This window comes from Clavelina lepadiformis, chromosome 4 (assembly GCF_947623445.1).
Source record: "Clavelina lepadiformis chromosome 4, kaClaLepa1.1, whole genome shotgun sequence".
Classification (NCBI taxonomy): domain Eukaryota; kingdom Metazoa; phylum Chordata; class Ascidiacea; order Aplousobranchia; family Clavelinidae; genus Clavelina; species Clavelina lepadiformis.
This window is the reverse complement of record NC_135243.1, coordinates 15,500,618-15,528,597: the sequence shown is the minus strand read 5'-3', so window position 1 is coordinate 15,528,597 and position 27,980 is coordinate 15,500,618. Positions and strand designations below refer to the sequence as shown.

Here is a 27,980-nt window from a genome sequence, read left to right as displayed (position 1 = left end):
TATTTGGTTCACATATTTTTTGACCCGAAATAACTTTTACCGGGGTCATAATATCGGCAAAAATCCGCTGTACAAAAAGTACCGGTACCGAATTACTTTTTTGAAATAGTACCGAATACCGGAACCGTCACTAAATTTTTGCCAAGTACCGGTATTTTCACAGTACCGGCTGTCCACCTCTGGTCATATGGTGTAGAGTGGGGCGCTATATTTTACTATTGGGATCGTCTAAGACCAAAGACCTATAGTTTTTTTATTGTTTGCTACTAGCGGCTATAGTTTTCCTTGCCGCATGCAATGTAGTGGTGTCATTGACCACATTTAATATATATTAAAGAAATAGTCACAATTTACTAGGGCTGTGCCGCGAGGAAGATTATTCGGGTTTGTGCGAACCCGAATATTATGAAGGTCGACACGAACGAATCCCGAATCTATTCGTATGAGAACCAAACAATAAAATTTCATACAAAAGTTATCAAGTCTTGCTTCTAAAATAACGTAATCGATAAACAAATCGCTTTCTTTCAAAAAATGGTGTTTAAAAAACGATTAAAAAAGCAAAATCATTAGGAAAACGACCTTCATTGTAACTACTGCTGACTCTAGTTTAGCTTTGTCGGGAAACTAGATTATCATTTTTTACGAAAGTCAGTAAATTTATAAGTAATATTGTATTCGGGTTCACCATTGTTGGTATTCGTGTTCGCCCGAATCTTCCATAAAGGCGATATTCGGCGAATCTATTCGGGTTTGGGTTCGTATCGGCCCATCCCTACAATTTACATACACTTCACATCAACAACTCACAACTTCAAAAGTACTGCTAAACCACGATCGATTGCTTTATGTGTTACAAGTGCTAGCTATCACCAAAAGTGAACAGTACAACTTTTCCCAAGCCAAGAGATAACACACATTCCTAACTAATTAGCAAAATTCATAAATTGCTACAATTTATTATTAAAATCGCCATAACCATTTGGATCATTTCTTCGGCATATTCATTAACGTGCTGGAATCCTTGTTCTTGAAATTTACCTGTTGTCTGTATGGCCTCTTACTTTTCACCGTACGTACGTTATTTCGACCATGTCAATGCATTATACCTTGTATCGTGTCTAGGTTCATAAACTCCTTCTGTTTTTTTTTGTTATGGCATTTTCATCGACACTTCTCGGTCTCTCTATAAATTCTTTGGGTGCCTCGTGCTGCCACCGTTTGGCAATACGCTGGGCGTAGCGAGGATCATTCCCTTCAAATAATAATTAATAATAGTTTCTATCTCATGACAGATTTCTTAATTCTTTTGTTCGAAAGCGTTTGTTTGATATTGGATGATGATAAATTAGGGCAGGAAACTTATACAGCAGTGGTTAAGTTTCGGCAAAAGTAATGCGTATAAAAGCGGTACCGTACGAAACATAAATCTAGTTACCCAAATCACTGAAAAACGAAACGAAATAGACATTTCCAGACCCAAAACAAAATTGGAACCCAAGAAAACTCTTCAAAAATATTCCATGTACTCCGGCACTTTGTCAGTTTCCTACTCGTGACTGGAGTATGCACATACCAAGACCAAATACGTGCAAAATTAGGCATCCACTTAATACCATAAACAATAATTATTTACACAAAAGGCCCAACAAACGAAATTGAAAGTATGGGCGTGATTGGCGATAACGAACACAACAAAATTGGAAACAACGCGCTCCCTCAACCAACATAAGATAGCCTGCATTAAAAGCTCGAACTTAAAAAGATCGGCTAAATTATTTCAAGATATGTGAAGTTTGTGTTATATAACTCGCCAAAATATGCGACTTAGCACTGGTTTGATACTTTAACACCGCTGCACCTGTCGCACTTCTGAATTTATTCATATGGAAGGCAATATTACTATGGTTTGTATACGTTACAAGCGAATTTTTGGACTAATTTTGCCATAGCATGCGTTTTTCATACTCATATGCTAGAAATACTTTTACTTGATAACTTAATTAATTTGAGTTATCTCAAATTTGCATTTAAGCGTACTATGTATGAAAAAAAACCTCTTGCTGTACAATGGCAACATGACAATTAGACTATGGAAGCAAATTGGCTTTGTACTCTGGTACCACAAATGAAAAACAACTGTAGCATATTTTATTTCCAAACAACGTTTATTCAGGCGGATCTTTACAGTTCCCCATATGCCACAGTGACGTGTTCCACCACCTGAATTCATCGCTGCCATGGGAAACTCAGATCAATATTCCTTCCTATAGGAAGCCGGCCTGAAGATCTAATTCAGTGACGGTGTCCGATTGGTTGGAAACAGCATAACAGATAATTTTTTCTGTCCATCTTTCACAGAAACAACTACTTAAATAGATGGTAGTGCAGAAGCGTGGAAACCGATTGCACGGAGGAATTATTTTCCTTTCAGTAACGAATTTTCGAGATTGCGTTAGCTCTTCGTTCTGTATTCTGGAAGAGCGCTCGAATAAGGCCTTTTACTTCTACAGCAGTGAATGACGATGCAAGTGGACCTTTGCTGTGAGCCCATCTAAAAATCAATAAAAGCAAACTCAGATTACACAGAGTAACATTACATGAAAAAGTAAAGGCTTCCATATGAGCTCAGGGTAGCCGATTAGAGCGGATTCCAGATAGAAGTAAGCTTTCGCTTTTCGAGTAAGTGTTGATGGAAATCAGTATAGCTACAAAAATTGTGTGGATTTAATACAAAGTATAGATTCAGCTTACTCCGAATGACAATAAAAAATACGAGTTAATAGTTTTAGTGCTTTTCTTTTTAGTTTAATCAATTTAGTGTCGGCACATTTTTCGATTTGAAAATAGTGCACACAGTAAGACAAAATAAGTTCGGAAAAGGTCGCATTAGTCGACTTTATAACTTACCAAACCTTTGCTATGTTAAAAAATATATTGCTGTTGCGCTCAATAGTGTATTCAGCAAGAAGGATGTTTTAACGGTATTCTCAGCAAACAAAAGTAAATACCTGTCAACAATATCAATTAAGCTTGCATCCAAAACAAAAATTAGTTCTGCCAACCGCTGCCACTTGCGCACATTTCGTTGCCACGTCAAATCTCTTTTACCAAACACATCCGTGCTGTCATCAGAATCCAAAGCAGGAAATAGCGAAGGAATCTGATCTTCCAAAACACAGCATATCTGAAGGGCAATAATTAAACAAGTTAGTTAATAGAATAGTAATAACAAAGAAACAGCTTTTTTAACATCAATCAAGTGCTTAATCGTGCTAGCAACATAACAAAAAGTTTGCGATCGATAAAGACTACTGAGCTTTTGCAGGTGAATCCACTACCAGCCAATCAGATGTAGGCTGTGGGCCGCATTCGCAAGTTAATTAAAATTGTGCTGGCACACATAGTATTATTATTAAGATGATTAACGCGAACTGGATAACCGTGTGTCAAATAACGAATCACTGCAACAGGTCTTATTTCGTCTGACTTTTTAACACAGTTGTAAGTCTTCAAGCACAGTGTTATCCCTTTAGTCTGATAGGTTTTGTACATGTCAGTCTTCCATTACCGCTATACATTGCATTGTAATCGTCGTTTTCCTTAAAATTACTTTCGGGAATTGACCATGCAGCGCTTTGTTGCCAACACGAGCAGCTGAGACGCTTAGTCTGGTGAAAAATTGAAGTAGACGTATGGGTTGAAAACTAAGATTTCTCTGATTCTGTTAGACTCTTACTTAGGGCTTAAAAAACTGTTTAGACTTTAGACCAATCAGAAAGCAACATGGTTGGTGCTGTTTGCTAGCCTGAGAATTTCCCTAGCAGTTGGCGTGTTTAAAGGTTCCAGGTTGCGTGAAAAACTTGAGAGAAATTGGCATGAAAAGTGGATAAAGTGTGATTTTAGTTCCGAAATCCACTTTTGACTTAGGGCTTATGCAACCGGATATAGAGATATGTGATTTTTGCCATATTCCAGTATGAGATAGTATTAGGCTTATTTAAACACAAAATTTCCGGGATTCCCATGGAGCGATTTTTGAGTAATTGCATTTTTAATAATTTCACTACATAAAGAAATAAACAAGGAAATCGACCAATTTTTGAAACCCGTACGCTTCTTAACCGCATTCCCGCCGAAGCATTGTTTAATCAAAGCGATCGTTTTGAAACATTTTATCGACAAATCAACTGTGTGAGACAGTGTAACTGTAAAGTATCAATAAACCGTAACATTAATCTTATTCTTTTCGTATAAAGAATAAAGATATTGGTGTCAAATGGTGCAGTTGCAATCACTTTCGATCAGTATTCACAATAAACCCTAACATAAAATTAGGCTTTGAATGCATCGACGTTAAAAAAGTTATTAACGAAAGTTGAATGACCGCCAAAAAGCATCTTAATTACCGGTACCGTACGCTAACGATTTTCAACAAATAAACAGACTTAAAATTCCTTAATTTTGTTGTTTAAATATGATCACGTGGGGTCTGTTTATTGCACAAATGGAATTCGGCCGATGAGGCATAAATTTTTTATCCAGATTTTTGGTAGGCGTATAATTCTCCTCCCTAGTTTTTTGACCCAATAGTTTTGTCAAAAAAATGGCTGAAATGCCGGTATATACGGTATCCTATAAGACTTACGTTAGGTCAACAAAAAACTGTAGAATCAACTTCGAAAGTAAGATTTTTTTTCTATGACACAGTGTAAATGCAAGAGCTAGTAACTTTGCATACATCTTTAAAAACGCAGTCGTAAATGATTTAATTTTCATGCAACAGTCACTTTGCAGTTCAGAATAGACACAATATTGCTTTAAAGCCTTCCATGAAAACTACATTAGGTTTATAGTCAAATGTACACTGACTGCAAACTGAACGAGGATGAATTACCACGGACCGTGAGAAGAATCAAAAGCTGCTAATTGTTATCTTTATGCTATTGATAAACATATCACAAATAAGAAAATGTAAAAGAAATACCAACAAAATTTGAAGTTTTATATGCAACTCATACACATTTTAGTTTCTTTAAAATACAAAGCTTAACTGGATGACATAAACTTATGCTAACGTATGGCCACAGCTGGGGTTTTCGTACTGCCAAGCTTGTCAAGAATTAGATAAAATCACTCCATGAAGTCTCAAATAAACAAACCGTTTTCAGTTGTATAGAATCTTCTGATGAAATATCCTCCATTGTACATATGCAACTTACTACCTCTGAAATGGCAGAATTGACTAAAGTAGCAATGGAGGTCTGAAGAACGTTGTCTGGCAAAATATCTGACCAAACTTTGCGAAGATGATGCAATTGATGCATAACCTGCAAGTTATAAACAATAAAAATGAATCCATCAATTTAAATGATAATACACAACACCATTTATTTGCTGAATCATGATTGTTGGCAGCCATGATGCAAGCATGATTTGTAGTGTGGTAACCCTTTTTTAATAGTTTAGCTCTAATTGTAATTTTCAAGAGTGAATTGTGTTATTATTGGTTATCAAATTAAAGAGCTTTCCTAGTGTGAATAAATATAAATATCTCTTGGGTGTGATTCCCAGGAAGCCATATATGTCTATATGTCACTAAACTTGAATCGCACACCTTCTTGACTGCCAAAAGCTATCAAAAAATAAAAAATAACAAAACAATATCATGCACTCTTCCCAGTTACGCCAGTTGCGTTATAGACGGTATACTGGAGATGGTTGATCAATTATTATACAACAAAAAGTCCTACTTAATAGTTTTTACCTGTTTGACTGGGCGTTCCGCAATCATGTACTTGTCTACATTAGGAGTAGATTGAAACTTTTTCAAGGGTGCAAGGCATTCCAGCAATAGATCTCTTTGCTTCCTCATCTGTGCTAGGAAACATTCACTACCTGAAATAAATAGAAAGCATATAGAGCATATAGAGACCATGTTTTATACTGTATAAAGGTATTTACCATTAACAAAGTATAAAAAATAAATCAGGTCAATTTTTTATCTTGACCAAAACCAACGAATTATGATGAATGCTAAAAATGTTTTACAAGTAGGTAAAGCTAGTGCACTAAATAGAAATATGTAATACTAATCAATACTAAACATACAGTTTATATCAACACAAACTTTCTCCCAATGCTAATTTACAAGACAGATTTTGTTTATGTGCTTCAGTACATATTCAAAAACTAACAATAGCACCAGAAGATCAGAAATATAAAGCTGCGGTTTTGGCTAATGATATAATTAATCATTTATTGCTGTATTAAAATTTTGAGAAACATAAGGGAAACTATAAGGGTAGTTTAACTCAGCTCGTCGACAAACTGGCAGTTTCATAGTTAAAAAAGACATGGGTTCTCAACCTATGGCTAACGACCCAAAGCTGGGTCACAGTGCATTATTCGTGGGGCTGTTTAATCTTTTTGTTTCGACCTACCGATAACTACTTGATTTTGTTTTTGATGTAGAGTGCTTGAAACGTCACATACACGTTTTTTAGTCATCAACCAGCAAATGCATAACCATTACGAAGCATTTGCTGTGTCATATTACGTTTTATGTTGAAACAGCAAAAAACGAAGGGCTGTGTCTTGAAGAATCGTGCATTCAAAAAAGATTTTGTTTCAGCAAGCTGGTAGGATAAACATGTTGTTATAACGTACAAAGCTTTAAGCATTCAATGTTTGATTTGCAAAGCATTATGGTGTCGTCGTCGTCATGTACTCTATAATTTCATGTGATTTAGTGCTAAGGACTAAATTACATTTACTGAGTGTTTGAGGAATCGCGGTTAATTACAATCCATTAATTTGTGATATGAAAAAGCAAAAAGTTGGGCCGCAAGCATCCAAAACAAAAAATAATTGGGTCACTTTAAAAAAGATTGAGAACCTCTGCTTCAGGCTTTTTAAAAGGTTGGGCACAGTATTTTAATTTTGTTTTTACTGCAGGGGACATAGTCAAAATGAGATTTTAGATCTAAAACACACTTACACAATACACATATTGCCAACAACAGCCTGAATTGTCCTTTCACACTTAAATATGCAATCACTGAAGCTGAGAAAAAACTGGAACTAATATAGGATTAAAATTCAAAGGCCTCAAATAGACAAAGAATGAAATTAATATGTTTTCAATATACAGACCAAAAAAAAAATTAAAAAAAAAAGATTATTGCAATAATTATGCTTGAAGCAAAATATATAATGCACACCTAAATGGCGGAGCATTGGAACTTGATGAGCAAAAGAAAGTTCCACACCTCCCGACTTTCCTGGTAAGAGCTTAGAAAACTGATGACCAAGTGTTAGAAGATGGTGAGATATATACCAGCAATCATTATGATGCAATGCTGCAACTTGAGGAAGATTTAATAACGATTCTCTAAAAAAGATCAGATAAGTTTTATTGGAGCTTTGCTGTAGTGTTTTTAATCATATGCAAACCAAAACATATGCTGTGACACATTACACCTCTATGCCTTTTTAACTTAATTTTAGCTACATTAGAAAATTTAGCAAGACCAGCTAATTGTATTCTTAATTGTGATGCCAGTTATTTAACCTTTAAACTACTCAAAACTTAAGAAATGTATATGTTGTATAACAGAAACATTTAACAAACTCTGATCTCAAGTCTTTGTACCTGTGGTACATGGGTACGACTGCAGCATACAACTCAAAGACATCCTGTGTAGTGATCACCATTCGCATGGCACTAAAATTAAGCAAATAAAAAAATTTAAAGCAAAAGACAATAATTGACATAGATCTAGCTTAAATTTAAATTTTTGGATAACTGTGAAAAGAGCAGAAATTAGGAAAAACAGCACTTGCCTTTCTGGGCTTGATGTCGTTGCTTCATGAAGAGTTTGATATGCAAGTTCAATAAGCTCCTTTGCAGCTTTACTAACACGAAATCTAAGTCCAGATACTTTTTAAAATGCATTGCCAAATTAATTATCCATTCATTATTTTACATATTTGAATAAGAACAAAGCTTTGGTAGTGATGTCATAAAATTATCCTTTTTAAACGATTATATGTACAGTACTGCAAATACCGCATGCTAATTGGTTGTACTTAGATGTATGATTTTTAAAATAGTTTAAAGCACTCAGTTTGCTTAGTTTCCTACAGTACCTCATAAAATTTTTTTTAAACATAAAAAGTTAGTTGGTACGCATGCTTTGTAAAAAATAAAATATTAGACTAAGTATAAAAGTATATTGTTTCTTTCACATTCCGGTAGTTATGGTTGCAATCCTAGTGCAGTTCAATCTTGGAGGTTGTTTTGAGTTTTAAAAACTATGTGTATATTAAATCAGCAATTACAATCGACTTTCAACTTTTTTGGGTTTAGGTCGTACAAGCTATTGAAGTATTACTGTACTATCCCTCACAATTTGTTAAGTTGCCCTCTTCCTGCACTGAATACCTGTTATCCTTGGATTGACTTAATAACTTTACTTAGATTCAAATCACCGCAGATACTCCACAAATTGAAAACTATTTTGAAGATTAAATTATAAAACGTTAAACAAAATAGAAGTAAATGCTAAATTTAAAAATAACTGTGTCTGTAAGTTATAGTCAAACTGAAAAATGTCCACCTAAACAATACCTTGGTAAGCGCATGGTGTTTTCGGAAAGAGACATCTCAGAATTGAGTATCTTTGTAACAGCTTGAACCACAAGTTCACTTGGTTTATATAGCTTTGAACTTTGAAGCAAATTGGTGGTCTCATCATTGTACTCGGCATCAGATGTTATCTAAATTTTCCAGAATTATGCAGCACATTAAGAGATTATATATATATATAGAAACAAATTTTTACATGTAATATGGAAATACATATTTGCAAGTGGATGCAATATAAAGTACTACAATCCATACAATTGGTTTGTATATCAAAACAAGTAAGTAATGCACATCCAAATTAAAGTTAATAAATTGATGCATTTGATGCATTTCCCCAAGCAGAAAGATATCAATGACTTGATTCGAGATCTTGGTCTAACAAAACCGAATGCTGAGTTCCTGACGTCCAGACTTAAGATAGCTCAAGCAGGAGTCTTAAAGTCGTATTGCTTGATAACACTGGCCTGCATTTTTCAACTTCAAAATTTTTTTTTCACTAAAAACATGCAAATATAGCTAATTTTGGGGCGCTGATTCCGAATCTGTGGTCCGTTTTATTCTAGCACACCAGGTTTTTGAGATAACTGTTACACGTGATATAGCGTTTTTGGTGAACAATCGCAAATAATGTAAGGTGTACAACAAGCTTGACTCGAAAAAATTCACAGTTTGCACAGAATTGTTACACATCTTTGTCTTCTTATGATAACACAATAAAGATTTTTGAAATATGACAGCAATAACGATATAATCCAGTAAAATGATTATTATTGAAAGCACAGCGGTTCACTACCTCGGTATCTATTTTATTGAAAATGCACGTCTACCTGATTTTCTCACATATATAGTAGAGTCTTCTCTTTTAAGACACCAGCAGTAGTCAGCAATCATGCTGACATTCCACTTACTCTGATAGCATTCCTCTATCACCAGTATCTCTTGGTGAAAACGTTCACCTTGTTACTCACTAAACTTCCCACAGTTATCTGGAAAGTAGTCTAGGTGGGAGGGTGAAAAGTGCATTTTGACGCTCATCCTACCCCCAAGTTTTTGTAAGGCATCGAGCATATCTGTAATAAGCTGTTTGTAATTGGAGGCTCCGTTATTTCCATGGAACTGCTGGATAACAGCTTTTAACCCCTTCCAGGCTTGCAATTCCGTTATAGACTTTTTTTTCGAAATCTTCATCCTTCAACAGTTCTCTGATTTGAGGTCCAGTGAAAATACCTGCTTGCAGGTTAGGTTCGGATAAAGACGAAAACTTTTGTTTCAGGTACCCAAATCCTTCTCCGTATTTGTCCATACCTTTCACAAAGTTTTTCATGCACTCAAACTTAATGTGCAAGGGCGGTAAAAAAACTTTTGCTGGAGCAACAAGAGGATGTGCCTTCACATTCTTAGATCCAGGCAGAAACTCATCTCTTGCTGGCCACAATTTCCGAGTAAAGTGGGAAGTATCTGCCCTACTGTCCCAGAGATAAAGAAAACAGGGAAATTTAGTGTAGTATAGTATGAGAACTACAACTTTTAAATCAGCACATATCAACCAGTTATGCTCTTGGTACTTTATCATTTGCAACAGAACTACTGTTTTCATACGTTTCTGACATCTCAGTAGAATGTGCAACAGGTAGATGGCACAGATGGCCCATTGTACAGCAACACAGCTTTCATGCTCGTCTTCCAAGAATCTATGAACAGTCTCCAATCTTCTGCTGAATATAATATCCCAAATGTTTCAACTAAACCCTGAACATTCTTCCAATAAGCCAGAGTATTTTTTCTTTCTGTGGCGGTACCAAACAAAACTTGTACCCTTTTCTAGAAGAATCTTTTCCTTTAATCTTGATGCTAGAAGTTGTGCATATTCTTTTGAAAGATATAACTCTCTTGTGAGATCATTCAGCTGAGTTTGTGAAAACAGCTTTGGAGAGTCATCGTTTATTCCTTCCTGATTGTGCTCTCCATCACCTGCACTTCTTTCAGATTCTGAGGAGCTTTGCATCTCTGTTAGAGGATTCGGCACAGGAATTTCATCACAATGTGGTACAGGCCTCAATGCTGACTTTAAATTAGGGTACTTGATATTGGATTTGTTTCTTCTGTTAAACCCCTTAATACACCATACAAAAATAACAGTCATTGCGATGGTTTTTTTGCTCCCTACATACCGTAGGGACGCCAAAGGGAAGGCTCTTGAGTTTTTTCTGGTACCACATACGTAGCTTTGATGCACATACGTAGCTCGTTGTGATAACAAAATTTATCTTGATAAATTATATCCTTTTGACAAAAAAGTGGGTAGTTAAACGTAAAAGCGAAAAATTATGCGGTTTTTCGACCGTAACTTTAAAACCTGATGTGACAGGCAAAAACGGATGGCATTTTTGAAATCAGCGCACCAAAATTAGCTAGAAAACGTTGGCATCATACAGAATAAAATTTTCATGCAGACCAGTGTAATAGAAACATATATCCCCCTATCCCTTTAGCCCACTCAGTACATCTTAGAGAAAACTACGCAAATGTCAAAACTCTGCTGTCAAAATGATATTTTTTAAATATGACCAATTCAACCGGCAAGTAATTGGAGATTTCAAAATGGTGGCATTCTTAATGGGTCTTCAGGGTGAATTTACCAAATTTCCATGTTATCTATGCCTTTGGGATAGTAGGGATACCACTGCACACTACTATACACGAATATGGCAAAAAACGAACCAACTTTTCTGTTGGGAAAAGCAAGGTTAAGTGGGACCCTTTAAATGACCCTAGCTAAATATTGATGACACCGTTGCACATAAAATTGGGTCTTATCAAACAATTTGTTAAAGCATTAGACAAGAATTAAGATGCATTCAAACACCTACAAAACTTATTTCCTAAGATTTCTGAAGCAAAAATAAAAGCTCATGTTTTTATTGGCCAACAAATAAGAAAGATCCTGGAGGGCAACAAATTTCTAGAAAAAATTAACAACGAAAGAGAGGGCAGCTTGGAACAACTTTGATGCAGTGGTTCATCAATTTTTGGGCAATCACAAAGCTGAAAATTATGTGGAGCTGGTTACCAAATTTGTGAAAAGCTATGGAGAAATGGGCTGCAGAATGTCCCTCCAAGTTCATATGCTTGATGCTTACTCAGAGGAACAAGGCGAACATTTCCACCAGGACATATCGGATTTTGAACAACGTTGCCAAGGACAAAATAATGAGTGCATGTGTAACCAAGTTTTTCTTGGGCCAGGAGGCCTCCCGTTTTAACGGCTAGTCACTTAGCCGGTTTCTGCCCTCCTATCTTTTATGAGTCTTCCTTTAATAAAAACAAACGTCTTTCTTGTATTAAAAACGAAGGTAGACTGAATTAACTCTTCTCCAAAAAACCACAGCGTAAGCAATTAATTATCATTCCGGTGTGAGAATGGAAATTGCGGGCAGCGTAATATACCCCGGGGGGAGTTGTGGGGCGTAAAACGTATACGTGTGTAGAAAACTTACTAACAATAAAAGTCACAAAGAATCACAAGTGAAATACCGATGAATTACTAATACTAAATATAAACGCAGTCACACATTATGGCCACAACAATACGGGTGAAATACATCTTAACATAAATCTAAAAACACATCGTGGAATATACATCTAACTATACAAGTAAAACGTATCAATGTGCAGTACTACATAATAAAACAAGGGTGTAGAAATAATCCCGTGACACATGATGGGTGGCTATATAAGGGGGCTGAACTGTAAAAGTAACTTACAGTATTGTCGGAAATCTAGAAAAACCATACATTTTTAATTGATTCTTTTACTGCTTGCTCAGTGTACAATAGCGTTGTTTCAGACTGTTAAATTGTCAACTCCATATATATGCTGAAACTTTGTCCAAATTTGTTTCTTTCAAAGAGCAAAAAGAGCAAACTAGGATACAAAACGTTAACCTCTCTAATAGCAAAAAAAAATTAAGTACATTAATAACATCAAATTTTATATGTTAGATAACACGTTTTCACACTAAATCTGAATTTTGAAAAAATCCTTTTCGCATTCACAAAAGCAAAGTTCAAAAAAAAAATTACGCAAGTTTTCACAGGAAATGACACTTAGTGGCTAGGAACAAAATTTGACACAGTGAATAATCAATCTCCTAAATTCAATTGCATAAAATTCACCTTTGTGATGTCAAATAGCCCAGTTGGTGGGCGATTACCCCAGGTTGAAAATCACTGGGCTAGATTGTAGAGCACTGTGTCGGTAGAATGAAATAGTGTCACCGAAAAGCAAAATGAACATTTTCTTTTCAAATGGTAACAAGAAACAACGACAACAGCCTAAGATAAAATAGATTTAAGCCAGTATTGTAGGCTACTGATATTACGACATAGGCTATGAAAAATAATAAACTTAAAAATCCCAATATGATAAATAAATTCCCATAAAAAATAATTCCGATAAAATGTCCTGGTTGTAGGACAATTCTCTACAGCGCCAGCTAGTAACCTGCTTGCGCTGCAACTTGAAATCTTAACCTTTTTTGTAAAAACGTTCTGCATTACTACATGCAAATGCATTTGTTTATTGAAAATGTGCCGAAAAGACAAAAAATTTTTGTTGATGAGTAGGAACGCTGCCTTTTCAAAAGCACTGCCAAGCTCCGCTACTCTACCATAGCTGCTACATTATAATTTGTAAGGACAAAAGGGAAATTTGTTTGAGTAAATCGTAATTTTTAGGTAAGCACAGAAAGCCCTATTCACCTCCACTGTTTCATGTATGTCCATTTTCATTAGTTTACGTGCTTTTCTAAGTACAGCTGCACAGCGCTGATTGCCAAAATGCACGTGAATGTCAGATATGAAGTCTATCAGTCCACCTAAAACAAAAAACTGCTTCCTATCAGATAAACATTTCACATACTGCTGATAGTATCAATAATGGCGCAAGTCAAAACACTGAAACCAGTTGCAAGTCTAGCCAAAAATTTCGGCATAAAGTTTTAGGTATCAATACTGAATAATTATCAGTTGTCTTAAAACGTATCCCGTTATTGCAACAGATCAACACAAGAGCAGAATGAGAACGTGTATGTCACAATAACTTGGTAAGTTTAAAATAAAACATTTCACATTGCATAAACTAATAATACTATGAGTAAGTTCAAGTAATGAAACGTAAGCATTATATTTAATCATTTAGAGGCAGGAAATATGTAAATTTGATATTATTTTGGCAAGATGTCAAAATAGTGGCTTTAATACTTATTAAACTTCATAGTGAATAAGAAGAGTGCATGGGGGTCAATGCAAACATTTTGCTTTTGTGGTATGCAGACTGGAACAACATGAGCAAGAGGTCTTACCAAATTGGGTGACTTCTTCTGGTATAAAATGCATGCTTTGCAGTGAGCTTTCAAATTGTTTAACAACTGCAGCAACCTGTATGTAGCACAACACACTACGTAAGGTTAGCGTTTACTATATTGATACCACTAGAAGAAGAAAGAATTTAACGCTATGTCTAAAAGTTTATACAACATTTTTCATGGATGAAAGTTAGTGAAATGTTAGTTGAAGATACCATAGTTGCAGATAAGTAAAAAGATACCTTATCATAATTATTCAACTCTTCTTTGGTATTTGGTATCGATTTTCTGAGACAATGATCAATCAATAGTTTTATGGTGTCCTCACAAACATATTTGCGAAATAAACTCATTAAAACTTCATCTGCAAAAATTAATTTGGGTTATTTAGCCATTGCCTGAAAAGTTGTCACCACAACCACAAGAAAATTGAAAAAATAGGCCAGTAACTAAATGAACGGGGGTGGATCCTATTAAGCAAAAGTATTGCAACCCTAACATTCTTTACATCTACATAATAATTTTCCATTTGGATTTATTGTACATAATATAAATACTGTAGAAAGTATTATATATATACCATAGATCAGATCAGTGATTCCCAAACTTTTTGTGTATTCAAGATTATTACAACTGCTAGCCTTTAAGTTCAATTTAACAATGGATCATAATGGTTAAAACTAAATAAGACGTGTTTGTTTGAAATCGCATTCATATTGTTGGTTGGTTATGTAACGTAGAAGGGAAAAAAATCAGTGCATTAAATTTGCCCAATACTTCGATTGTACATCGGTCTTCAAAGGTACATGGAATCAATTGCATGCCAATAACAAATTACTAAGACATTTACCTACTATCAGTTTTGTTTTGCTTTACATACAAGGAAGATGTTTCATTGTGCCTTGAACATTTTTTGAAGCAAAACCATTAAATATTTTACAAGTAACTTACCTAAATAATTAATAGTCTACATTTAGCAATTGATATAAGACCTTCCTTATTTGTTGATCACTTTGACCTGGTCATTGTAAATGTAAAAACCCAAAGGTTTGGACACCCCTGGCTTATAATAAGCGAAGTTTAAAAATAATTAAACACTCGATGAAAACAAATTTATGTTACCTTTATCCGTACCAGGACTCAACTTCAAATTGAGCAAATGATTGTACAAAAACTCTAGGCACATTAAAACTTTCCCAAATACAATATCTGGGTGAAATTCCTGTTAGAAAGATTAGCTATTTAAAAAATTGTTCATAAATGTAGGGTTAGTAGCCAGGTTAGTTCATAAGGAAATACAACCAATGATTTTTGATGGTTTTATTATAAAATAGCAATACATTTTTTCCCACATATCTCTGAATGCCTAGAACATTAAAAATGCTAATCATTTATGTTGTAAGAATAACAATGCTACCAACCTGAGTTGAATCGGTCAGGCAAATTTTCTTTTCTAATTTTATGACAGCTTTAGCTCCTTCACATTTAATCACAGGGGAAAAACTTGAAACCACAACAGGTTCAAACAAGTATTGCAGAACATTTTTAGCTGTGACAAAATTACGTAAAATATTATTATTTGAGTAATAAAAACTAATTAAAATATAACTTCAGTATTCTAAGTGTAACACAATACAGTGGAAGCTCACTAGCTTAAGTTGAAGTGATTTATTAAGTTACACTAATTTATCTCAAGTTTGAAATAACTGAAAATGGAAGGATATATTCATGAAGACAATATTGGTCAATAAGAAATGCATTTTAGAAATCAATCTTTTAGCCTTGACATCTTGTTAACACTACTGTGTCAATTAAACACCAACACCTTAAACATCTAGTGCGACAATTTCTCTTTGCAAAATCACACAAATGTCAGCCACTAATGCGCCAATTCATCGTGTGGAGCAAAGTTAATGTAGCCGTTGCGGTGCAACTGGTTACTGAATCTTATCCTAACCATCACAATGGCGGTATGTGAGAGAAGAAGTGATAGTTCAAATCCAAAATGTTTTCCAATAGCAATACTGTACCAATAAAAAATGCAATTCCAGTATCAATTCTTTACATTTAAAAGTATAAGTCAGTGTTCGCAGTCAATGGGAAAAAATACCTTTGCTTATTTCGCATCAAGTACTTCAAAGGAAGATTATAAACAGGCTAAAATTGCTTTTTGATTACCAGTTTGTGATGGAGCCGCTGATAGACTCAGTTGGGCTGTAAATCTATGCATGTACAGTATATGCAATAAATATTATTTCAAAGATTAAATGTATATCTTTAAACAAATCTTTTTTGTGATAGTTAAATTCTACCACAATGTGACGCAACAAACTTATACTGAGATTTTAAGTAAAAAAACAAACTGCATCAAATGATGACTTGCATGTAATGTTGTGTTTACAAAACACATTTATACATAATGCATTATGACATGCAGTTTCTACCCAGTAGTAGATTTTACTGTCATAATATAAGAATGACGAGACAATAGGTCCAACTACAGCATGCTTTTAACCCTTAAACAGTAATTGAGGGCCTGGGAGGCCCGGTGAGAAAGAAAATTCTTTTATTTTTTTTATTTTTTGGTTTTAAGAGCTGTTGCTCCAGAAATGCCTTAAATAGTGTCGTTTGCAAAACTTAAAACCGAAGTGTAAGGATTAATGAGTCCAAAAAAAATTTTGTTGGCTAAAAACAAAAGCACACCTCAAATTGCAATTTAGGGCCTCGGAGGCCCGGTTCTAGTTTAAAGTAAACTTTAGAATTATAATCAATGCAAGTTACATTGCATTTGTACAGTGAATCTCAATAAGATGAGTTCTTTTTTAGGTGCACAACAAAAATATGTCATAACAACCAAAATATATCATATGTGTGCATAGTTAGGTGTCGCTACTGCTAACCGGGTTTGCGAGATGTTTGGAGTGTCTGTGGTTAGAGTTGTGTTTGTCAAACACTCATTCATTCACATTCCTATTGCTACATCCGTGCATTATAGGCAACTTTGGCCTAAAATCATTTTCTCAAAACGAATACAGCCGATGTAATGAATTGAGAAACTATTGACTTACTTTTTCATATTATTTTAGTATTGGGCCTGAGAGGCCCGTAATTACTGTTTGTGTTACAGAACAGTAATTACAGTTTAAGGGTTAAAAAGACAGCTCAAAGACAGATTTTACATGAGAGATCATTAATTTTGATATGGGAATCTGTGGACAATTTCAATGATAAGTCATTTTTTGAACGATTTTGGGGTTATCAAGTGCTGCTCATGCTTTGGGCCAACAAAACACTTTTAAAACATAAGAACGTGAAGTTAATGATCTCCTACTTAACATTACGTTATTTGCAAGCATTTGGCTGGAACAACAAAGATACCTTACGTTATCTCAAGCCATGAGTTAATTAATGAAGTTTATTTAAAGAGCTTCCACTGTAATACAAGCAATAAAAATAATACAAAACATTCTGTTTTTAAAGTTAAATTTCCTTGGAGCTCTCTGTGACCTCAGCAAATTGTGATGGTACACTAGAATCAAGAGCTGTGAACATAGAAATTGAAATTCTTTGAGCATGCAGGGTCAAGTAAACTTTAATGATATTTAAAAAAACACTTTTTGTGAAGTCATAGAAATACTTCGTTGTATAAAGATTCATGTGCTGGTTTAATAAGGAATAATCCAAAGTTTGGATAGAAATTTCTGCTTTCCAAAGCACAGATTGTAGATTAAGATTTCTGAATTAACATTTTTATAACTACAAGAAAATATTTCAAATCCAATATATATAAGTTATTTATAAGTACGTAATATAAATTAAAAAAGCTTCCACAAACCAAATTTTTGCAGCTTGTAAGACAAAGTTTGACACGTCATTAGACTGTGAACAACATCCTGTCCAGAAACTCCATCTGAGGCATTTACAAAATTAATTGACAGATGGGTTCCTGTGCCTTCCGTGTCATCATCTGGATTATACAAATTTGAATAACAATGAGGGCTTTTCAAACTTCATTCACTTAAAACTCACTCTCTCGAGATAATATTGATTTTATGTTACCCTTTGTGTTGGTAAAATTTTGCAGAAGTCAAAAACAAGATTTAAAACAGTACTTTAACGTTGTCTTTTGTTTCTTGGGGATTTCCTAAAAAAGTGTAACCTTTTCACTTTCAATGCAGTAGTTTATATATAACCCAAATCATTGACTAATGAATATATTTCACTTAAACTAGTTGAATTCTGTTCGCCCCCCAAAATCTTCAGGTGATCCATGATCTGTAACTCCAATTTGCAGGCTTGTCCATGGGAATGGGATTCCCACGGGAATCCCATGGGAAATGTCCCATGGGAGGGGATGGGATGGGATAGCACGAATTGCAATTCCCATGGCATTGAAAATTTGCTAAATGAGCACAGTGACTCGGAATATGAGTACCAATGATAATAAATTGTCATAGATAGACAACTTTTCTGAACTTTAAAGTTAACAAAGTCAATAAATTTTGCCGTTTTGTATCTCTCTTTGTACATGTAGTCAATTCTAATAGACATTAGACTTAAATTTCCATAAATTTAATAACATTTATTGAATTGTATTTTGATGGGATGGCATGGGATGGGATGGGACAGGCATGAATTGCTATGGGATGGGATGGGATGGGACAGAAAAAAATGTCCCATGGACAAGCCTGCCAATTTGAGAAACCCTACATGAGAACTTATTGTGCAAAACACTGTATTAAATCGCACAAAATGCATTTAAATACATGCATGCATTAGATATTTAATTTTAATTCATTAAACTACCACACATTAAAAGAAGATTGCCAAAATTCTAAAATTCAATCTTAGCAACGTGATCAAGATAGGCACAATAACTTAGTTTATCTTGGTTACAACCAGAGCTGTGATTCCTTTTGTGCATAGCTTAGTTGGACACAACAAGGTTGTCCACCCAACAGCATAATAATTGTTATAATGAATAAAACATTACTAACTTAACAACAAGAAACTGCATTTTGTAGAAACTTCAAATTAAGTGGCTACCAATACATGCTTCAAGCATATCAACAACGAAGACTTTTATCTGGTGTTAATCAACCTCACAAGAGATGTCATGTTGACACTATTCGCATGTAGGTCCTGTCAGCCAAATTATAATAAATTTTACTATTTGAAATAAGCCTGAGAATTTGTAAAGAAGTTACAATTATGTGTTGAGTCTCAATATATGTAGAAAATATTCAGATTGTTTTGTAGTATTAGAAAGGCAAAGATGTTTTGTGTAATAGTAAATATGCATTGTTGTACAGTAAATACTGTTATTACTGACAACAACTAAAATGTTATAGTAGGCTGCATTAGACATTAGCGGGGATAGTTGAGTTTGTGGCATGCAGTGCCACGTTTGTTGTTTTACCAATTACATTACAGCTGTAATCAGTATCGTGTTTGCGGTGTTCACGTTTTTTGCACTCGCGGATTCTATAAAAGAATCCAAGTTTCTGCATAACAAACACTCTTGCATTGTCAAATAAACGACGGTTTGATTGGAGTCACATCATTGCTCTATCGCACCACTTTAGTATTGTAGCCTCATGTGAAGCTGGGCCAAGCAGGACCCTTAAAGAATCAGATTTATTGGAGTTACTCAAGATTCAACGGTGGCTTCACGCGAATCAAACCTCTTCGATACGTTACAAATTGATGGAACTTGTTGTCCAAAACCAGACTTATTTACGAACACCAAAAATTCCTCAGTTAAGTCATATTTTTGGTACAAAATCTTGCAAAAAGGGGTGAATATCCTCCTTAGAAATTTGTTATTTCCCATCCAATATAAAGGCACATTTCAAAAAAACCAGTCACATAATATCACTTAGTTATAAACAGGGTTGCCATCGGTCTGGACTCAAAAATAAGGACGAACAGGAAACAAAAGAAGAATACCACCTTAAACAGTGCACAATAGGAGAAGGCAATCAATGTTCCAAAAATGAAAAAAACGAGATACTATTTGCATGTTCTCAATTTTTGCATCTCTTTGGTACAAAATGGTTATACTAAAGGTGTCAAAATGCCCAAAATACGAACCTTTGCCCTAAAAATAAGACGAAAATAAGGACGCAAGTGAAAATAAGGACATTTCTTAGAAAAAAGGACAAAAATATTTTCTAAGACACCGACCTTCAAAATAAGGACGGTATGGCAACCCTGGTTATAAAGTAGGATATTACACCAACAGACAATGCAAATCTTTCTATCCTTTCCATCAATGGTCATTATCTCAATTGGGGTAAGTTGTACTGCAATCAATTTACAGGCTTATTTATCGTTTTTTTTATTTGTTATATCTTATGTGAAAATGTGTGTGAAGGGTGTGACAACATAATTATTTTTATTTTCTTCGTGAACAGAATATGAAGCAACAAACTCATTCATAAGCAAATGCAAAAAAAATGTATCTGAATCTTGTGATGATAATAAATATAAATAGCAATCACAAGGTATACTATGGCTTTTGTGACAGATCTTATTGCTTTAATGTTATATTTACAACATAACTGAAACACTTAAATGATAAATACATATTTATGCAAATGTTTTAATTGTAACTTGTTTGCCAAAAACATTGGAATTACGATGCTGTAAGCTTAATGGTTCAAGTGGATAAGTAAATTGGACAAATCCAATGACAAATAGACTTAAACGAGGTCTTATCTTGTACCAACTGTAAATAACTTGAAGGAAAATGTGCCAATGTACCTAAAGGCAAGGTCCAAACAATAGAGTCCCTCCATATTTCATCAAGTGTGTATTGTAAATTCTGTTGACACCAACTGAATTTTGTTCTCAATGCATTGTATATGCTTGTATCCACCAAATCATCACCTTCCAATGAACTCAGAGTATTGCCTATCTGCAACATCACAAAAAAAAGTTGAATACGTAATTAAATCATTAGTTGATAAACAACATTTCAATTACATTTATTTTTTTCAAATAATACTGCAGTAAAAGCACTTGAAAACTTACAACCTGTGACATGCATTCATTTTATGTTCTAATTGAAAATAAATTTTGACACCATTCTTAAAGTCACTGGGTTTAGTCAACTCTTCCTGACTTGTTCCGAAGTTTGGAAAAGACAAAATTTGGTTTAACAATCTCACTTTAAAATCTTCACAAAAACAAACTGAGAACCAGAATGTCTGAGTGTTCGCATTTGGTCAACAAAACTCACTCCCGACCTGACAGTCATACTACAGTCAAAGACTCAGCATCAGTGCTCCCAGTAACAAGCTAACAACGCCATAAAGTCGCTTATCAAGTTATTATTTTCGTTGGCCCATTTTCAAAAATAAAATCACTTGGGATAAAACGTTGTAATGTGACGATTTTAAAGTTTAGGTGATGTTTAACATATTTTATTGATAGTATTTGAGATTAAATATTATTAAGATATTCATTATGTTGTACTGTACACGCTAAAAAAATTTTGATTCCAGATTTGAGTCAAATGAACAAATATATGACTAATTTTTTACTCTTTCACTTTCAATTGACTCTAATCTTAAGTAAGAGGATACTTGAATCAACTTTGATTCAAGCGTTTTTGGCGTGTAGGGTAGGTAAAGAAGCAAATTTCACACACTTAGTGTGAATTGGCCACTAGTTTACATTTTAGTGCATGGCCCTCCGTGAAAAAAGTTTGTCCCCCTCCCCCTGTTTTAAGTGATAAGAGTTTAATTTTAACTTCTACTGATAGTTTAAACCATGATTTCTGTAACGATTGGATCCTTTCAATCATGCGGCACTGTTGTTTGCTAAGGCGTCCGTGCTATTGTATAATCTTTGACTTGTCTTTGAGTTAATATCAAAAAACATTTTCATGACTTTTGGCTCAATTATTATAACTGCCCCTGAATCACTTTCCCCAAATCAAGCACCCATAAGGGTTGAAATTAAAGGGTTGTAGCACCAGCTTGTCACTACAACTCTTAATTGGTACCACAAACAAGAATTTACTTCCACAGATCATTTCATAAACACACGGCTGCTTACAGCTTTTGAGTTGTGAGTCGGCCACATTTCTTTGGTTGTAAGTAGCCACCAGCAGGCGAAGACTATCTCTGCTACAGGGTAACAGGAATTTGGTAAAACACAAATAGCCATTAAAAAGTAACAGGTCCTGTTTGTAAATTATGTAGCTATCAAAACAAACCTCTTTTAACCATGTTGATGCTTCAAAAAATTGTTTAGTTTTGAAGTTTTTTTCGTAACCTTCCAAAGAAGTGTGGATCAAATACAGTTTTTCTAGAGCATCTGTCAACTTTGATGTTTTTAAATGTTCCACGGACAATTTTTCAAATTCTTTTGTTGAATCTCTAATTTGACTTTTCACCTACCATTGAAAATTCAAAACAACCATTTCACCTCAATTTATTAAATGCTATTGTGGTCAACAAATACACATACCTATGCCCTAAAAACGTTACAGATTGTGATACAAAGCATATACAATTAATTCCTTCATGTAAAGTCGAAGTTTTGATTTCACCATATTTCTAGTAAGTTACAATCTAGTATTACTAATTATTACCACGTTGTCAAAAGATGATTGAAGACTTTCAACATCTGCTTGAAGTTGACACAGCTTCACATGTATGTTATCTGTAGTGGTTAATAGAGGTACAAAGTCTCCATAGCATTGCTGAATGAAGTCATTTAATTCATGCTAAAACAAAATATTGCAGTGGTAGACAACAATAAAATTTGAAATAATAACACATGAACATAAATTTAGAAAATTGTGTTCGGAAAGTATAAACACATGGCAAAAAATTGCAAACTCGGAAACAAAAAAGTGGAAATTAATTTTCAAGATAGCCTATGTAACAGTTGTTGAAACAAAAGCAACACCACTCAAAGCTCACATTAGTGTATACCTGAAGTGCTGTTTTTCCTATATAGCAAGTCATAACTCACAAAGTAGGAAAAAATAAATAACTAGAAGTCAAGGACTGACAAAATTTATTTTTTGCCTTGCCTTAAATAGAAAATTGTGCCATTTTCCCCTTCCTTTCCAGTGAAAAACTTGTGATAAACATTTACTTGACTTGTTTGTTTACACTGATTGCACGAGTATATCATGAAAGGATTAAATTGACTCTGTTACTCTTAAGATAACCTTTGTTACTCCAAACGGACACCAGTCTTTAAATTTATAGTCAAGCTTTGTACACTCTAAATCAGAGGTGGGCAAACTACGGCCCGCAGGCTAAATCCGGCCCGTTGGGTTATTTAATCCGGCCCGTATGATTTTGACGGAAACGAGTGCTCATTTTATGATTTTTTGCTTGCAGAATCTATCTTATTGTTCTAATGCACACACAAGCTATCTATCTTATTGAAGTTTTATTCTGTAGGATTTATTCTTATGTCACAATTAAGCATTGTTAATTTGGTTCATTGTTCCGTCACAATAAAACAATTTTTGAAAATTTGTTTCCGACTTTTCAATCACACAATTGATGTTAATCTGTACTACATAGAACAAGCTGCAGGCTAGGCTAGCAAGGTTGCAAATACTTACAGATTTGTATAGAACAGCTTTTTTAGTAAGCTTTTTTAGATTTGTATAGAACAGCTCTTTTTTGAGGCTTTGTGAATGTCAAACTTTAACAAGTGATTCTTACGTGTAGGTAGCAGTTTCAGTGTCAAATGCTAAATAAGGTTTTGTGGTTACTAGCTAGCTAAATTATCATTAAATAGTTTTTATCGAAATGAGTGCTTCAAAGAAACGAAAAATCGATAGCAAGTGCAGAGCGTTCAAAAAAGAGTGGACAACCAAATATTTTGTTACTGAGGTCGGATCAACCGTGGTATGCCTGATATGCCAAAAAAGTGTTGCTGTATTAAAAGAATACAACATTCGCCGCCATTTTAACACCAACCACCCTAACTACCTTAGCAGCCAGTCAACTCAACAACGAGAAGCTGCTGCGCAGAGATTAACAAACAATTTTCGGATTCAAGAAAATACTCTTTTTCAGCAAAGTGCCATTCATCACTCAATCACCCAGGCAAGCTTTTTACTGGCTTTTAAAATAGCAAAAGCAAGCAAACCATTTTCCGATGGAGAGTTTATCAAGCAGTGCATGGTAGAGACAGCAGGTTTCTTGAGTCCAGATACAAAAAGTAAATATGAGCAAATTAGTTTATCATGCAGAACAGTAACTCGCCGAGTAGAACAAATTGATGAGCACTTAGCCAGCGAGTTGAAAGGAAAAGCAGATTCATTTGTATTTTATTCGCTGGCGTTGGACGAAAGTAACGATGTAAAGGACACCGCTCAGCTTCTGATTTTTATCAGAGGGATTAATGACAGTTTTGAGATAACAGAAGAACTTTTGGCGATGGAATCGCTAAAGGGAAAAACACGAGGAGAGGACCTTTTTATCAAAGTGTCTGGTGTGATTGACCGGCTAAAACTACCTTTGAACAAACTTGTGAATGTCACCACGGATGGATCGCCAAACCTGACGGAAAAAAACGTTGGGCTTCTAAAAAGGCTTCGAGATAAGGTGAAAGAGGAAAACCCTGAGATGGATATAACTTTTTTGCACTGCATCATCCATCAGGATCAGGTACTCTGTAAGTCTGTATTGCAGCTTAATCATGTAGTGAAGCCAGTGGTAAAACTGATCAACTTCATAAAAGGGAGAGGACTTCACCACCGACAGTTTATAAAGTTTCTTGAGGAAATTGATGCTGATCACCAGGACTTACTTTACCATTCTCACGTACGCTGGTTAAGTTTAGGGAAAGCATGTAAACGCGTATGGGAACTTAAGGAGGCCATTAGCTTATTTTTGAAGGCAATCGATAAAGTTGATGATTTTCCTGAGCTAGAAGACGAAAATTGGCTTTGTGATTTTGCGTTTGCTGTGGACATACTAACGCACATGAATGAGTTAAATACGAAACTTCAAGGGAAAAATCTTTCGCTCATGAAATGTATACAAATGTAAAAGCTTTCAAATGTAAATTGAATTTATTTTCAGAGCAAATGTTTAACAATTCTTTTGACCATTTTCCCACTCTATTGACGATGAAAGAGGCCCGTAAACATGCGAATAAACACAGCAAATTACTAGATGATCTGCATCATGAATTCTGCCGCAGATTTCTTGATTTCAAAAAACTCGAAAAATCGTTTCAAATCGTCTCATCTCCCTTGTCTAAAGTTGCTGTGACAGCACCGAAGGAGTTACAACTAGAGTTAATCGATCTTCAAAATGATTACCTTTTAAAAGAGAAATTCGAAGCCTTGAAGCTGAATGACTTCTACACTTCATTATGTAATGCCAGATTTCCGAAAATGCGAAAGGTGGCACAGAGTATGTTGGTACTGTTTGGCTCCTCGTATATTTGTGAACAGACTTTCAGCTCGATGAATTTCAACAAATCGAAGCACAGATCTCAATTGACTGATGCTCATCTAAAATCTCTTCTGACAATCGCCACAACCAAACTAACTCCAAATTTTGTTACTTTGGCAAAAAATGTAGCTTAAGGACCTTGTTCAGACTGCAAATAAATGTAAATAATTTTCGTGCAAGTTTTGTTTATCAGTTCATCTTTAACAAGCTTATTATTGTAAATAATTTTGTTAATAAACTGTAGTTGTCTTGTCCATTTCATGCACTCGGACGGCCCGTTTGTATAAGTTCAAATATTTTTTTGGCCCCTGATCTAAAAAACTTGCCCACCCCTGCTTTACATAATAAAAAGCTTAATAACTACACTACTCTACTTTCATTTTCAAGAATTTAGTAAATGAGAGAATAACATTGCATGTTTGTTTGATTAATCTTTATTCTATCCATATCAGGAAAGGCTTTGAGTATCACAAATTTCTACCTACCAAAAAGAGAAACCAAACCTATATTCTTATATATATACCTATTTGTAGGATGTTTGCAGCAGGTTTTGTATAGAGGTCATAATGACTGTTTACGGCGATAGGAGGTAAACCACCCTCTAAAATATTTCTGAAAGCAGTCTTCGGCTTGATACTCAGCATGAGCAATGAGCATTCCTGCTTATTACTTAGGAAAACTTAAAGAAATTTCGCACACACGCAATTTCCGTAAAAACATACTGTATATCGCAACTTCAAATTCCAAATGGTCAAAAAGACTACATCATCGGCTGTTCTAGTGTTAAATCTGTTTCAATAGACGTTAGACAAAAAATACAAACACAATAAAAAATGGAACGTTTTTCAAGACCTTTAATTTAGATTCCACTTTAGAACTGACACATCCAATTCCTGAGGGACAAGTCGAAAAACAAGGTGGCCTTAAACCAAAGAGTATTTATCAGCAAACATACGGATAAAAATGTTTTTAATAATTTGTAGTGGTTAAACAGTTTTTTCCAAAATTGTATCGCAAATTTAACCTCCTTTTATGACAAGATGGCAACCATTATAACGTCAAAATGTAAAAAATATGACTGATGACTGGGTAAGTTGTATAAGGTATGGTAATAGTGGCAGGCTAGCTAACCCGTTTTGGATGAAATACGTCTCCATAGGTACTAGATTAGTATCAGGGATTGTTTATTTTAAGCATGGGAATATCACAGATGACAATACGTAAGCTGGTAAAGCATTCTTACCGCAGTTACCGATACCAGACTAGGGTATAGCAACAGCCTAGACTGAACTGTATTGGTTAGCATTTATATTTTCCCGTACACTTTGTGCAAATACACTAACGAAAATCTGGCATAGACTTATTTAACGCAAAATTTTCCTCAAATTATACACTTAAGTATGCAATAATTATACATATTTCTCTTTACTTGTCTGTCAAAAAAAGTATATTCATACCCGATCCAAATAATCATCCTTATTGTTTCTTTTACATTGATCTAATAAGAACCGCCATCCTTGTCATAATTAAGCAATGAATTTGCATTTTTGCCACTTATTTATGGCAATAATTGCTAAACCACTACATATTAGTACAAATTCTTTCACCAGTATATTTACTAACAACTATTCTTTGGTTTAAGGCCAACCTATTTTTGGACTTGCACTTCACTTTGAGATCTTGTTATATTGGGATGGACTACTACAAGAATTCTAAAACAATATTTCTATAACAAGATTTAGAAATCTAGATATAGAACTATAACATTTATGATTTATATGGTTAAAAACAAAATGTCGTTACCAGAGTTTTCTCTTCAAAAAATAAACAAAATATGTATAAACACAATTTAACTCAATACAAAATGTATTATTTTCCAACTATAACATACTTTTCAATTTCATTAAAGATGCGTTATAATAACTTACATTTTTATTAAACTTGTTTTTATGTTACTATACTGGTACTAATGGTACCATTAAAGTATTACAATGTTAACCCGCTATCAAAATATCTCCACGTTACTTTTCTAATAGTAAAAAATAGTAAATATGCATAACTTACATTAAACTCACTGTGAACTAGGCTATGTAAGAGTGTGTTTATAAACATTAGCATAACAAAATTGAGAGCTGCATGTATGGGTTACTGATAAGTGAGATATTCTCCAAACAGTTAAAAATAGTTCATAAACACAAGCATAAAAGTTTAGTTTACTTGCCTTTATATCATATGCTCGACCCGATAGCCTATCAATTTTTGTAGACCAATCATCTTTTGCAAGAGAACCGGCACTTACTAAGGCCTCTGTCACTAAAGACATGACACTCATTTTTATTCACAACTTACAAATAACAATTCAAAAATTATCTGCAACACATGCACAAATACTGATTTCATTTCCGTCTGCTTGATTATCTTGTTTCATGAAAGAGAAATACTGGTACTTTAAACTGCTTTTTTTTTAAAAAAACAAAACCATCATCAACTTTCCTCATCTCCACTATTTCAGCCTATCCCA

General features: G+C 34.4%; 1 protein-coding gene across 1 annotated transcript; it reads right to left on the bottom strand.

The window, feature by feature from the left end:
• Positions 1–1,590: 1,590 nt before the first annotated feature.
• Positions 1,591–27,822, bottom strand: LOC143451554 (centromere/kinetochore protein zw10 homolog). The gene is made up of 18 exons (XM_076952193.1): positions 27,681–27,822; positions 22,618–22,752; positions 22,240–22,419; positions 20,781–20,934; positions 17,851–17,982; positions 15,437–15,564; positions 15,138–15,237; positions 14,258–14,379; positions 14,013–14,088; positions 13,411–13,526; positions 8,633–8,781; positions 7,846–7,929; positions 7,655–7,726; positions 7,224–7,393; positions 5,768–5,898; positions 5,163–5,330; positions 3,012–3,187; positions 1,591–2,554 (listed from the first exon to the last, which is right to left on the bottom strand). Exons 1-18 carry the CDS (start codon positions 27,789–27,791, stop codon positions 2,431–2,433), a joined length of 2,328 nt encoding a protein of 775 aa, XP_076808308.1. The 5' UTR covers positions 27,792–27,822; the 3' UTR covers positions 1,591–2,430.
• Positions 27,823–27,980: the final 158 nt, after the last annotated feature.